The following is a 13,496-nucleotide window of genomic DNA, read 5'->3' on the forward strand; positions in this document are numbered from 1 at the left end:
TATCAACTTGCTAAGCCACTAGTGAAATCCAAGGTTTATATTTCTTTTTTTTTCTGATTATTAGTATAATTTAGCCTTAATTGACTGAAAATATCCTACTGAGCTAAACCTGCTTGTTTAACAGGATTTGTGTTACCACGCATTTTCTCAAGGGTATGAAGTCTGAAACTGAAATGCAAGTCATTATTTAGGGACTTCAGTGCACAGTGATTTGTCACAAAACCGAAAATATTAATAGGAAACAAACTATGTTAAAAAAAACACGTGGACGTTCTTGGAGTTGCCACCTTTTCTAATACCCAAAGTGGGAAATTTTTTGTAGAAACGTGAGATTTTGCACGACAAAAACATACCCATGGTCAGAGCAAAGGGCAGAATTTCACTCTTTTTGCTAAAATAAAAGCGTATTCTTGTAGCATTTGAGTTGCTTATGTTATTTCATAAAACATTTAGGTGTTTCAGATAAGGAAATATTGTTGTCCTAAAAATCTCAGGACATTTGCTATTTTTTAACGTTTTTCGCAGGACACAACAACCCAAAGAGGAATTACGCGCAAACTGTACAGTTGATAGGTACGTACAATACAATACAATTCACACACCGTAGTTCCATAAGCAGTACTTTACACCACCTACTGGAATTATTGCGCCTTTATTCGCGAACCAGTAATAGTCGCTTACCAATGACGTTTTTGCATGGGCAAAAGTGTAAAAGGTTAAATTGCACTCCTTATTGTTGGTAGACTAAAGCAAGATTATTTTATTTTAGATTTTGGGAATATCTGTTGTCTTTTGTGAGAAGTGGGTATCTGGAAAATCTATTAGTAGAGGTTTCTAATGTTCCAGTGATTTCTTTGGGAATTATCGGTAAGCGTTGCATTGCTGTCCTGAGTGACATACAGCTGGGTTGTAGCCGGGAAGCCTGAGTCTTTATTGTTAACAGTCATATCGCTAACACGCACAACTTTTTCTGTTTTCCCTTAAAATCTTTTTTTTTTTTTTTCGAAAACGAATGTCAACCAACAAGTAATGAGTCATTCTTTTTAACTGTCACTAGTTTGGGCTCAAAGTTTAGCTCTGCCCCTTCTAAACACTCATAAAATGGGCAATTTTGTAAGAAAAGATGGTGGATTACACTTATCCCTACAGACTTTACTTTAGATGAAGCGTGTTCATTCATGTTATCTTATTCTGTCGACGTTTGAAGTTAATAGTACAGATTGTCCCCTCATCATTTCTTGATGTGTCCTTTATTGTGATAAGCAGTTCACTTGTGTGATGACAGTCATTACAATTAAAGGTTTATTTCATTTAAGAAAGTGAAAGCTAATGATGTCCTCCTGTTTTATAATCTTTCTATGCCCTCAACAGTATCAGTAATGAAAAAGTGTCCCAGTTTTGGTGCGTTTATCCCTTACTCTGAAAATAAGAGATTGGGAACTGTAGTTATGGTAAATTTTGTAGATTGTGTGGTAACTTATTCTTTAAAGGATAGCTTAATGTTTGTGAATTTGAGTGCGAACACCAGATATTATCATACCGTGCTTCCTCATGGTTATACAGTAAATTACGAGTCTCATGCCCTTAGCTGTTAACCTTCCATCTCCAGTATGTGGACACTACCTGTCGTTATGTGGAACAAATGAGGAGCACTTGCAACCAATTTCATAGGTTCATAGGTAAGTACTAGGCTATCGGTCCAAGGGCCTACGTAAACCTAGCCAACAAGGTTCCCTGGCTTACGCCACCTAAGAAAGTTATTTTCCTGTGCCACTGTCGAGCAGAGACACAGAAGTAATCCCTGGGGTGTATTTCCTATTTCCCATCCATTCATCAAGAATTTTCTTGAAGAGTGCTAATGAAGAACTTTGCTTGATATAGATGGGCAGCCTGTTCCAGAGTATGGGAAGTCTCAGGGACAGGAATCTCTCCCTCCAGCATGTCCTGTTTATTGTGGTGACAAGGTTTAGGTCCCTAGAGCATGTAGCTTTGAGGGATTGGGATTATTTCATTCAACTGTTAAGCTCTCAGACTGGTTAAACTTTGTTACTTTTTTTTTGAAGAATTAGTCACTATTATTTACTATGAATCTATTTCTTCTTTTGGCTTTTCCTGGTTAGGGGTCGCCACAGTGAATCATCTGCCGCTCATGATTGGCAGTGGAGTTTTACGTGAATACTTTTTAAAAATTAATCTTCTTAACATATGTGTAACAGACATTTTCATTATGGAACAGGGCTGAATATACAGTTTTTAAGACTAAATATGAATGGCTCTTATTAATGTTGAGAAGTGTGCTTAGGGCTTATGGCCCCAGTTCAAGTTGATTTAATAATTAGTCTCTTTCCATAGATCCGCTGTTTCTCTTTGTTTTCATTACTTAGTGTCTTAGATTTACTAGCATGGCTAGCATGTTTGTGGTTTTCATATCTGCAAGACAGAAATTAAATATCTTAAATTCGTTGTGGCAATTTTTTTGAAGCATACTGCCCGATTTTTTTGAGAACTACAGTTGCTAGGAAATATATACATCATAGCTGTCAACCTTCCAAGTTCAAAATTAGGAAAACACTAACTGCTCACTAACAACTTCCAACTAGGAATCCTGATAGGTTGATTAAAATATGCTGGTTTTAATCATAAGAAAAAGATCTTTTGATTAATAAACATTGTAAATAGAATAGAATTAAATCATTTCAATCAGTTAAAATATTACCAAACTTAAATATGTGACGGAGCTTTTCAGTGTGGCACTTCCAGGAAAATTAACTTTTTAAGACCCCAAATGAGGTACGTTCCTCATAATGAACAACACTTGCGAGGTATGATGTATGTTATTTTCTCTCATTCATTTTGTCATTACCTGCTTAAATTGATTTGGTGATGATTATGGGTTCATCGCAGCATCTATTGAGTTAAGTGCATCAATGCATTTGTGTTGTTGTTCTTAGCATTTATTTGCTCAGTTTTTAATAAAAAGCTTTATAAATGTCTTATTAAACCATGGCCCAAATAAATCTAATGTAGTCCAACCTGACATCACTATAGTCAGAGCAAACACTTTGTCCATAGACTTTAATGGGTGCACCTCTGTGCAGGTGCGACAGTGCAACTGCACCCATTAAAGCCTGGGAACGCATTTCACTCTCACTACCATGGTGTCACTGAGGTTAACATTTACTTTTAAGCTCAGTGGTACGGTCATAGTGAAAGTGCTGATACAAGAAGCTTTTCCATCAGCAAAATCATCAGCCAGACACCTTTCCCACTGGTGCATGAAGTGCAAAAATATTGTTTGACACTTTATGCACTACCTGATTTATTGCAAAAGTAGGGAATTTTTAATGATCAAATCACTTTAAACCATTTCAGCTTAGGGGATGAAGTCTGTCCTGGCTTTCAACAAGTGCTAGGCAAAGAAACGATGTTGAATATGTTGCGGATTCTTTATGGAGAATAAACTCTCTCACAGCATGCACACTCAGTAGGCAATATGAAGGCACACCAATTCACTTAGCGTATATCGTTAGGAAGAGGAAGGAATAAGAGTTTTGGGAGACAACTCTCATAGGTGCAGGGAGAATGTGTGCAAGCTGCTTATAAATAGTATTCCTGCTAAGACCTGACCTGGAAAGCCATGCTCTAGGATCAATTATTTGGAATGTTACTAGGTTTTGATATCACGGGATATTAAAAAAATGCTTGCTAATCTTATCTATTTGTTAAACGGTTAGCTGGGCTAGTTGTGAGACCCTTTTCACTTCTGACCCAGGTACAGAGGCAAGGCAGCGGTTCGAAAGGTAACAATATGTAGATAGAAATGTATAAACTACATGAATATGCAGTTATATAGATATATATTATGTATGTACAGAAGAAAGTACTGTAAATAGTCTTGCAATACAGGATGAGCAACAATATAAATTTATAATTTTATTACCAATCTTTAAAGGAAAAAGGACTAAACAACTGATCAGCACTAAATAGACAAAAATGTATGTCAGTGTGTACATATCTAGCGATAAGTAGATCCCAATCAATTTCCATTCTCTTAAGTGTTGAAAATGTTTCATGTAAACAGTTTCATAAGTGGGTCAACGTTCACTAAATCAGACAGGAGAAGAGACTTGCAGAGGAAACAACCACTGCTGTCTTCGTGGAAGACGTCATAATTTATAAATACATATTAGATTCTTTGATCTGGTTGGTCGACTAGAGTGTCAAGGCTAGGCAGCTGAATGTTCCCTGCTGAGACTAATGTGGAAATGTAGTTCTAAGGCCATGTATAGTAGTGGTATCTGCTATATTGTCTGAGGAACAATACTATTTATACTTGTTCTTGAAGTCTAAGGAGTGGTTTTCTAAACTTTCTTTAGTTGCAAGTTTTCTTTAAATCCAGGCAGATTGTTCCAGTTTACGAGGATAATTTTGTCTCCTTCTTTCCCCTTGCTATGTTGCATTAAGGAAACAATAGTCTGAAAAGGCAGGAAATTTCATCATTTTGATTACACAGGAGAAGGATTTGATTCCTAGTTTGTTCATGAATGCTGGAATGTAGCTTTCAAATATGGCCCTTGCAGTTACCTGTTTGCTTTCAAAGGAAATATACATGATGCTTATGATGTGGGGATAAGTGTTGTGAACCCAAATATGCCATTAATGATAGTTTGAATGAGGAAGGTATTGTAGGAAGAATGCAGTGTGGTAATGGAAATGCAGGCTTCTAGTCTTAGAATAAACACATTTATAATTGGTGCTTATCTTACATGTGCTCTTAGGGGTTGGTAGTGGTATAGATTGCTGTTAGGTGCATATTGACCTTGTCTGTTATTTTCTTAGCATGTTTTTTTCTTTTTTTTCTTTTTTTTTTGAAAGTAAGGTTTGGATCCAATGTAAATCCACACTGTTTGTATATAATGTGTGCCTTTTTAGGCCTAGTAGTAGGTTATTATTGCTAAGTCTATGTTTTGATCCGAAAAGAATAAAAGCTGCCGTTTTTTAATAATTAATGTTAGCTTCTTGTCTTTGGAGTCAGTGGCATACTTTATCAAAGTCATTTTGCAGTTCTTATTTTATTGTTTCTGAGGTAAGGTCAGCTTTGTTTGGCAGAATGTCATGTGCATATAACATAAGGGAGGCTAGGGAATGCTAGATGTGACATTGTTAATTAAATATGATGACTAGACTAGGAATTACCACTTAGAAGGACTCTAGAAGGGAAGATTCCTTCATTGGAGGTGTAGTATCCAGCCTAAATTTTAAAGTTTCTCTGTGACAAGTAACTGGAAAACTGCTGTGTGGTACTTTTACTAAAACATAGTGTACTTGGTTTGATCATTAACTGATGGTTAGTAGATTTATATGCTCTTATTAGGTCTGTAAGTAGTATAGTGGGGAATATTTTTTTTTAATTACTGGGTAAATGGTAGTTAGGGTGCTATGGCCGAAATGGAACGTGGGTTGTGCCCCAGTTAGTAAGCTGTACTTCTTGATGTGATTATAAGTAATACATTCAAATGTTTTTATTTTGAGGCATAGAATGGAAATAGGTCTATGGTCTTCTGTGTAGCAGGGAGATTGTTTTTTTTTTTTGGGGGGGGGGGGCATTTTGATGATAGGGGAGTATTTGAATTGTGAGGGCACCATGTTAATGATCAACAAAAGGCTGTATATACCAGTTAGCTGGTTTGGTTAAGTTTGAAGCAATGAGTTTTAGGAAGGCTCAAGGTAATACTGTAGGGAATGGAGTTCCATTTCTTTGACAGGTGCAAACTGTTCTGACAGTTTTGTGGGAAATGATCTCTAATGTAAAAGGTGGGAGGTTGGGAGTGAGTCTGAGAGGATGGTTGGATCATTTGTGGAGTTAATGTTGGTTGCATATACCCTAAAGTACACACACTTAAAATTCTTGCCATCTGTTTCATTTAGGGATGCTTACCTCCAAAATTAAGCAAGGCATTACATTATTATGTGTAATTTGTAACTTGTGTCTGTCATCCAGTTATCAAGACTATCTTTAAGCCAATGTAATACTTTCTTTGACCTGTAGTAGTAACTAATTCCATAGGTTGGGAGTGCATTGAGTTAGAAACCTATCCCTCCAGAGAGTCTTGTTGGTATAGATTTAGGTTCTCAGTGTGGGTGTTTGTAGAATCACTGGTTTTGTGAAAAAATTGTTGTCTTTCGGCTTTTCCCGGTTAGGGGTCGTCACAACGGAACTCCGGTCTGCTAATGATTGGCAGAAGATTTTTACGTGCCGAGTTGCCGGCCCTGATGCACAACCTTCAACGAAGGTATGCCCATTCACTCATGTCTCCACACAGAAGACGCTCTAGCTGAGAATCGAACAGGACAACGTTTTACTGTGAGGCGACAACGCTACCGCAGCACCACCACCGCAGTTCCCAGTTTTGTGAAAAAATAAGAGGCTTAATAGGATTGTGTCTATCATGGTATACGATTGAGAGCCAGGTCACCTGGGAGCAGCTGGCTGGCTACTGAATAAACGAGATTGGAAATTGAAGTCCTGATGAAGTGGTGATTAGAATTTGTGGGGACTGGATATGTCTAGGAATTAGGTGGTTTGTTTAGAGTCATTTTTGCAAAAGTATGCTATATATTTTAATTGCTTGCCAGAGTAATTTGGGTTGTGATGCTAAGTAGGTTTGTCTGTTTTTCATGTAGTTTGATTTAGCATCCCTGATGCTGTTTTCCAGCTAGTTCTTAAAATAAATATTTCAGTGGTGGTCTGGTTTGTTTGTTTCCATTTGTGCCAGGCATTGTTTGAAGTTTTTGGGAAGGATCTGATATTACTACTTAGGCAGTGGTGTCCTCTGAATCTTTTTTTACTTTAAAGGAAACCTGTTTAGATATGATGGTTTGCATTATCCTGTTACATTTGTATAAACTGTAGCATGGGGTCTGTGGACTGGTACACTAGAGGCCTGTCTATGGATTACAAATCTTCAAGGATTTCTTCCTCTTTAAGTTCTGGTAGAAATCTATCATTTCCTAGAACTACTTGTGTTTTGAGGTGTTTGAAGGTAAGGAATGTTTCAAGAGGAACATGGTCTCTAAAAGTCTTTGGAAGCATGCATATTTTGGGGTGTTAATTAGAAATGTTAGAGAGAGTCTGGGTATTGTTGGAGCTGATTCTTATGTGGGTGTCTTTTGACAGCATCGGGTTGTTATTAGCTTGGAAAAGGGTGATTTGAGACGTTGTGGATCCCAAGAGGTTGAAGTTAATTTCTGTAATATGTCTAGAATGGCTGTCTCAAAGGGAGTTTGAAGGCAGGGGGATGTAGCATACCGTTAATGATATCTCAGTATGGTTGGAAAGGTGCAGAGAAAGCTGTATCAAGTCTCCCAATAGTTTGAGTATGCTAGTGGATGGATTGTGAGTACTGAGTATGCATTTCAGCTGCAGTGAATTTGCCCTAGAATAGTAGTTTGCAAGTTAGCTTTCTTAAAATGGTGTTGTAATGTATTGAATACTGATGTTTATGATTATTTTGTTCTTTGGTGACTTCACTGTGGATAAAATTGATGGTTATTCATAAGTGAATACTATGTGATAAGCATCTGTTAAATCTCGTCTGTCTTGTGTTCTTGACATATGCAGAATTCTTGAATTGAATTACTTAATTTAAAATATTTCTTTGTGAAGTTTGTACAGGTGGGGGCTTGTATCTCATGCTGTTTTTTATTTATTAACAAATAAAAATATTTTGTATGGAGTATGTACAGAAGGAGGCACATAGCCCATAATGCTTTTAGTAAAATGTGTTGTATTTCAGGAGCATTGCTAAGTCTGGAGATGGTTTTGTATCATTTTTGTATTGTATTTTGTTCCCCTGAGCTTTAAGCAAATCATAGCAACTGCCTGCTTATCTAATAAACCTGTCCCTTGACACTGCCAGCTGTTACCTGATTGCATTACTGTTTTGTTAAGCAGGAAGGACATTTTTCCAAAACACTGGGTTTTGAGTATTAATAGATTCATCCTTTCTCAAAGGTTTTAAAATCGTAAGCATCCCACATAGCTGTGATCACAGACGAAAGGAGACAGTGGGTTGTGTGTGATGGAGCTTTTGCACCTGTCATTGTTTGCTACTGGAATGCTCTTTGTCTACTATCTGTGTTTGCCTCCAGAAAAAATGAAGCTTGGATTTTTCTGTTTGCCTATATCTGATTTCTGAAGTGTGCATACAAATAATTACCCTGTTGAACTTCTTATCTTGTGGATAAGGTATAGGATGTGTAGTGATCCCATGTAGGTAGTATGTGCAGGGTTGTTGAGAAAATGCTATTTTTCTAGGTTTTATTGGTAGTTAAAAATCTAGAAAAAGGTTATATTTTATTTAATTTAGTTGTTTATTTTTGATAATACTTTTGATTTAAATCAGTAATTTGCAGAGGTGTTCCATAGAGAGTTATTTAAACTAATTTAAACTAGTTATCTAAAGACATGCTTCTGGAGCATTTCTCCCCGGGCCTCCGCTGAAAACAGGATCTGTGGAACCTAGTCGGACTTTCCCGGGCAACAAATGTTAAATAAATAAAAATAAATTATTTGGTTATTGCAATGTTTGATAACATTTTAGATGCTTATTTCCTTTTATTATTATAATTGCAAGGAAATGTATCAGTTTGTTCTGAAATAGCAAGCTGGTTGCAAAATGGAGCCAGTTCCTTAGTGTAGAGTGGGGAAGTCCCGAATATGCAGCAGATGACTTGAGTGTCTTTAGGAGTTGGTCAGGGGGGTGGGAGTGAGTGGCCTCTTGCAGTTTAACTGCCTTGGAGGAAGACAGTTGGCGCTGGCTCAGTACATGAGTGCATATGGAGTCAAGTGGAAATTGGTATGTGTAAGTACCTTTCTCCTTTGGAGGCAGCAATTGTGGCCTCAGAGAAGTTGCCAAGTGGTTTGCTAACAAAGAGAGAGGATAAGTTGCCTCGCTGCCATTCGATTCTTGGACAGGAGTAAATGGGCTCTAAGGTTCTCACCTAGGCCCAGGATACATGGCTGCTGTTTCACCAAAAGTAGTAAGCCAGTTGGACGGAGATGGGGCATCAGGTAAGTTCCTGTGGGGGAAGCAAAAAAAAAAAAAAGAAAAGTTGCAAGATTTATGATTTTCAAAAAGATTATCCATGACAAGGCACATTATAAAGTCATTAGGTGTGTTTTTTGAGACAACAGAGAATAGTAATGTGTAGTGTTCAGGGATTGGTGTTGAAAGCTTAGGCTTATAGTTTAATGCAGAGGATTAAGTTGTCATCCTGTAGTCCTGGATTTGATTCCCTCAGTATGCAGTTGCCTTCTGTATGACTATAAGCAAGTCCTTTAACTATACTATGGACCTTGGCCACAACGCAGTTAAAAATATATTTAGTAATGGTAAAATGTACATGTAATTGTGGATGTAGGGGATAGTTCTTACAGTGGGTCCATTTTATTGAACTGCCACTAGCTGGTAACATAACCTATCAACAAACATTTTTCAGACATTATGGTACTCTTAGTATAGCACTCCTTACACTAGAGTACCTACGTCAGTGTATGTGTAAAGCATCCTTTCCTTGACCTTTCTTTTAAGTTATTTAGCATGAGACCAATTATACCAGTGCACATAAATTTAAAATAAGAGTTGCTATCTTAACTGGATAAGTCAAGAGTGAAATTCATGGGGGTGCTGACATAATCAAGATGGAAGCTTGTGGTACAATCCGTAGGAGTCATCTTTGCAATACTTTCTTGTTTAACTCATTTCTTATAGCAGGGAGAACTTTTCCAGCAGGAAGTCACCTGTTAAGACTGAGTGACAATAACTGGCACAGAAAATAGGAACAGAAGCAGACTGCTTATTTGTGGGGAGCCTCCAAATGTTCACATAGTAGTACTTAAGTTGGAATCCATACTACCTGAGTAAAGATGTGCCCGTAATAATAGGTATTTGCTGTTGAAGTCTGTTGTATGGCTACATTTTTAAAGTCAGCCATACAGTTTCAGCTGTTGTAGAGAAAAAAATAAACTTTAAGAACTGCTTTTCATGTAAAAACATAATGCTAGCTTGCCATTAGGAGGAGAATTGTTTTAGGATTGCATTTATGTGACTTGACAAACAGTGGGCCCATGGTTCAGGGTGACCCTAGAGGCTGATTTTGAGAGAGAATTTAGTGTTTGCACCTGGATGCTTTGTAGCATTAAGAAAAGTATTTCAAAATTTTCAATGAATCAGCAGCTATAGTTTGCTAAATGTTATAGCTAGGATGATTCTAGGAGTAATATCTTTCAAAATAGGTTTATGGGAATGTATTAAAGCAGCTTATTTACATTGTTGCAGATTTGGGTTTCCAACTTTGATGTTGAAAGGCCCTTGAGGTACAGTAAATGCAAGAAGTTGTCTGGTGCTGTTAACTGAATTGAAAGTCACAGATTTGGGTTTCCAGCTTTGATGTTGAAAGGCCCTTAAGGTACAGTAAATGCAAGAAGTTACATAGTGCTGTTAACTGAATTGAAAGTTAAAGTTACAGTGATATGGGTTTTAATATAGAAGTATGCTAGATCTATATATATATGTGTGTGTAATATTTATGTATTTGTGTGTGTGTATGCACAATATGGGTCTAATTCAAAATCCCAATACCCATATAACCAACGTTCATTTATATGAGATGAAAATAGTGAAAGATGAAATACCAGAATGGTGAAAATTTCCTAGGGTAAGTAAACACTTGCCCAACATGGAGTTGATATATATATATATAGTTGGTGTGTGTGTGAGAGAGGCATGGCCACCATCTAGGTGGGTTTTACTTACCTTGGTGTGTGTTTCATTTACATTTGGGCAAGTGTTTACATACACTGGGAAAATTTTGCCGTTCAGGTATTTCTTCTTTAGCTCTTTCGTCTTGTGTAAGTGAATGCTGGTTATATGGGCATTGGGTTTTGAAGTAGATCCATATATGATAGACACGGTTAAGAACCTAAGGAAATGCTACAGTGAAAATATTGTGGAAGAGTTATCGGTATAGATGACACTGAGCACACATAAATGAGTTAGGCTCATACTTAAATATTAGGCAAACAGTCTGCAGGCTGTTACATGCCTAGCTAGTAGTGAGACAGCGATCAAAAGTGAGAATCAAACCCTGTACCTTGTGTCTGTGAATAAACCCCTTAATCATTTTGCTAACCCCCCCCCCAACCAAAATGTGACCTGTTATATGTTACAGTCCTAGGCTAGTGACTGAGGGATCTTTCTAAGCCTACCTATACTTTCCAAAGGTGAGAATCAAGCCATGTACTTTGTCGGTAGGGTAAGCAACTTAACCATTATGCCAACCCTCAAAAGCTCTGCTTCATGCCAGAATGTGATTTTTATGTGATTGACACTTATGTGAGACCACAAAAGAACAGCATTTCCTGAGATTTAGAACTCAGACTTAAACAAAATATAAGAAAGCGTGTTTTGCAGGGTGGCTTTGCCATTCTGCGCCCCTCAAGCCCTTGATAGTTGTATCTACCAATGCTAAGATTGCTGTGAAATAATAATCTCGAGCTTTGTGTACCATTCAAAGAAATTGCATGTTAATAATTACAAAACTGAGTGCTGATCACTGTCTCTGAGTGGCCATGCGAGTAACACATTGACTGAGGAAAGTACTTGAAGGATACAACTGTAGCATTTTTCTGTAGAGATGAGTAGGAACACAGATGCATGTACTGAAGTAAACCAATGAATCAAATTCAAAATGAAACTACCAAATGATACCAGAGGGAAAACCACCTACCATTCCCCATGAAGTAACCACTTCCAAGGGAATCCCAGTGTCTTTTCTGTGCCTTGGCTCAGTTGCTAACATGCTGTTACTGACCAGCTTCCTTCCTGAAATATTCACGTAACTACCCCCAGGTGAAGTTGTGGGCTCTGGCTGGGTCTCCTCCATTGCTTTCTCCACTCATTTGCCCCTCCCCCTATGCCTGACTGGATGTAACCACATGCAGACAAAGTACTGCATTGTCAAAGTTATTACTTGTTATGGCATCTGCAGGTATATCCTCAAACACAGCCACCTACTTGCTGCATTGCCTCTTTTCCCAATCCAGGTAGAATGCTGGCCAAAGGTCTATCTTCTAAGAACCTAACGTAGGCGGAGTGTACAAAAACATATTGCTCTTTTTTTTTCACCAGATTGCAGCCTTAACATTTTGTCTGAGGTTAGGCCCTTATTGGCATTGACCTGTTTCTTGTCTACAAGGCTGGGATACAGACTTGTGGTAGTTTGGTACAGCTGTTGTTTTAGACATGTAACTGTAAGAATTGATAAGACTGTAGTATACTGTAATTAACTGAAATAAGACTGAAACTAAAGTCTTTCTGTTAATTACCCAAATTTGTGCTGAACTCCTTTATGGGCCAAGTCTTGTGTACTTTCAAGAATGAATTCTCCAAACATTGTAGTTAATTTAATAAGGCTTTATTAGATGTTCACAATATCCAAATAATGTGTTCATTAACAGTGCTGATAAACAATAACAGTCTGTAGAAGTACTGGAATGCTGGTTAGTAATAATACTGCTGCTAAATGTATCCAAAGTTTCTGCACATGTCTTCTGATTGTCTTGAATAATGTAAACTGAAATGGTCTTTATTTGACCTGTCTTCTGTACTCTGGTTTGAGTGTCTGTATTGTAGTTTAATCTTCTCAGTAATGTCAGGTAGGTCGAACGAACTGACTGACTGCCTAACTGTATCTAAAGTATATTTTAATGATACCAAAACCCTGTAATGCTTTAAACGTCTTCTTAGCCTTGGTTCTCAGGCCTTGTCTTGTATGTGCTTTATTTACATTCCATTAAGGAACAATCTGATGATGTAAATCTGTGTTCATTAATTACTATTAGGACTTTGGTTCCATCCTCGAAACTGATACGGACGTTTCCAAGCTCGCACCAGACAAAAACTCTCAGCCAAGACCTACTCATAATGCTTCTCTCCTAGTTACTCCAGATCTCGTTTGCTGCGTTCAGACGTGCTAGCCGTCTCTGTCAAAGCTAAGTAGAAAATTGTCATTTTTAAGATAGTTTCTCTTGAAAATGTTTTATTTTTTAGTCAATTTAGCCTTCTCCGGCGCCCTTGGCACAGACCTCTTCTGCACCAGTGTCTGTATCTTTTCCCTCGGTGCCGTTCATGATATTCACCCCTATTTCGGTTCCAACCTCGGTACCACTGACTTCGGTGTCGTCCTTGGTTCCAACATTGGCTCCTATGACCATCCCCGGCCACGGTGCCAACAGTTTCTTTGGCTCCATCGACTCCAAAACTAGAATATCTCCAAGGACAAGATCCTGTCCAACTTACAGCCCTTTTCCCTTTTTTGGGGCAGAGGTTTAGCCCCTTTCTAGAAAGACCTGATTCTCCTTCAGCAGCCTCCTTTAGATCCACTAGGAGTTTTTCTGAATTAGATCTAGTGTGGGTTGTGGACCAGCTTCTGGC

General features: G+C 37.8%; 1 protein-coding gene across 6 annotated transcripts in view; it reads left to right on the plus strand.

Annotated features, from left to right (window-relative positions):
• Nucleotides 1-642: 642 nt before the first annotated feature.
• Nucleotides 643-13,496, plus strand: part of PDF (peptide deformylase, mitochondrial) — a 174,591-nt gene continuing 161,737 nt past the window's right edge. Inside the window, exon 1 of one of the 6 annotated variants that reach the window (XM_044081275.1) lies at nt 643-715. In XM_044081275.1, coding sequence (XP_043937210.1) covers nt 697-715 — 19 coding nt within the window. In that variant the 5' untranslated portion in view covers nt 643-696. Of the gene's footprint in view, nt 868-10,380; nt 10,471-13,496 lie in introns of those variants that run through there. The other 5 variants (XR_006365932.1, XM_044081279.1, XM_044081277.1 and 2 more) reach the window with 5 other exon arrangements.

The sequence above is a fragment of the Protopterus annectens genome, chromosome 8.part0, assembly GCF_019279795.1.
Source record: "Protopterus annectens isolate FY-2018-M chromosome 8.part0, PAN1.0, whole genome shotgun sequence".
NCBI lineage: Eukaryota > Metazoa > Chordata > Ceratodontiformes > Protopteridae > Protopterus > Protopterus annectens.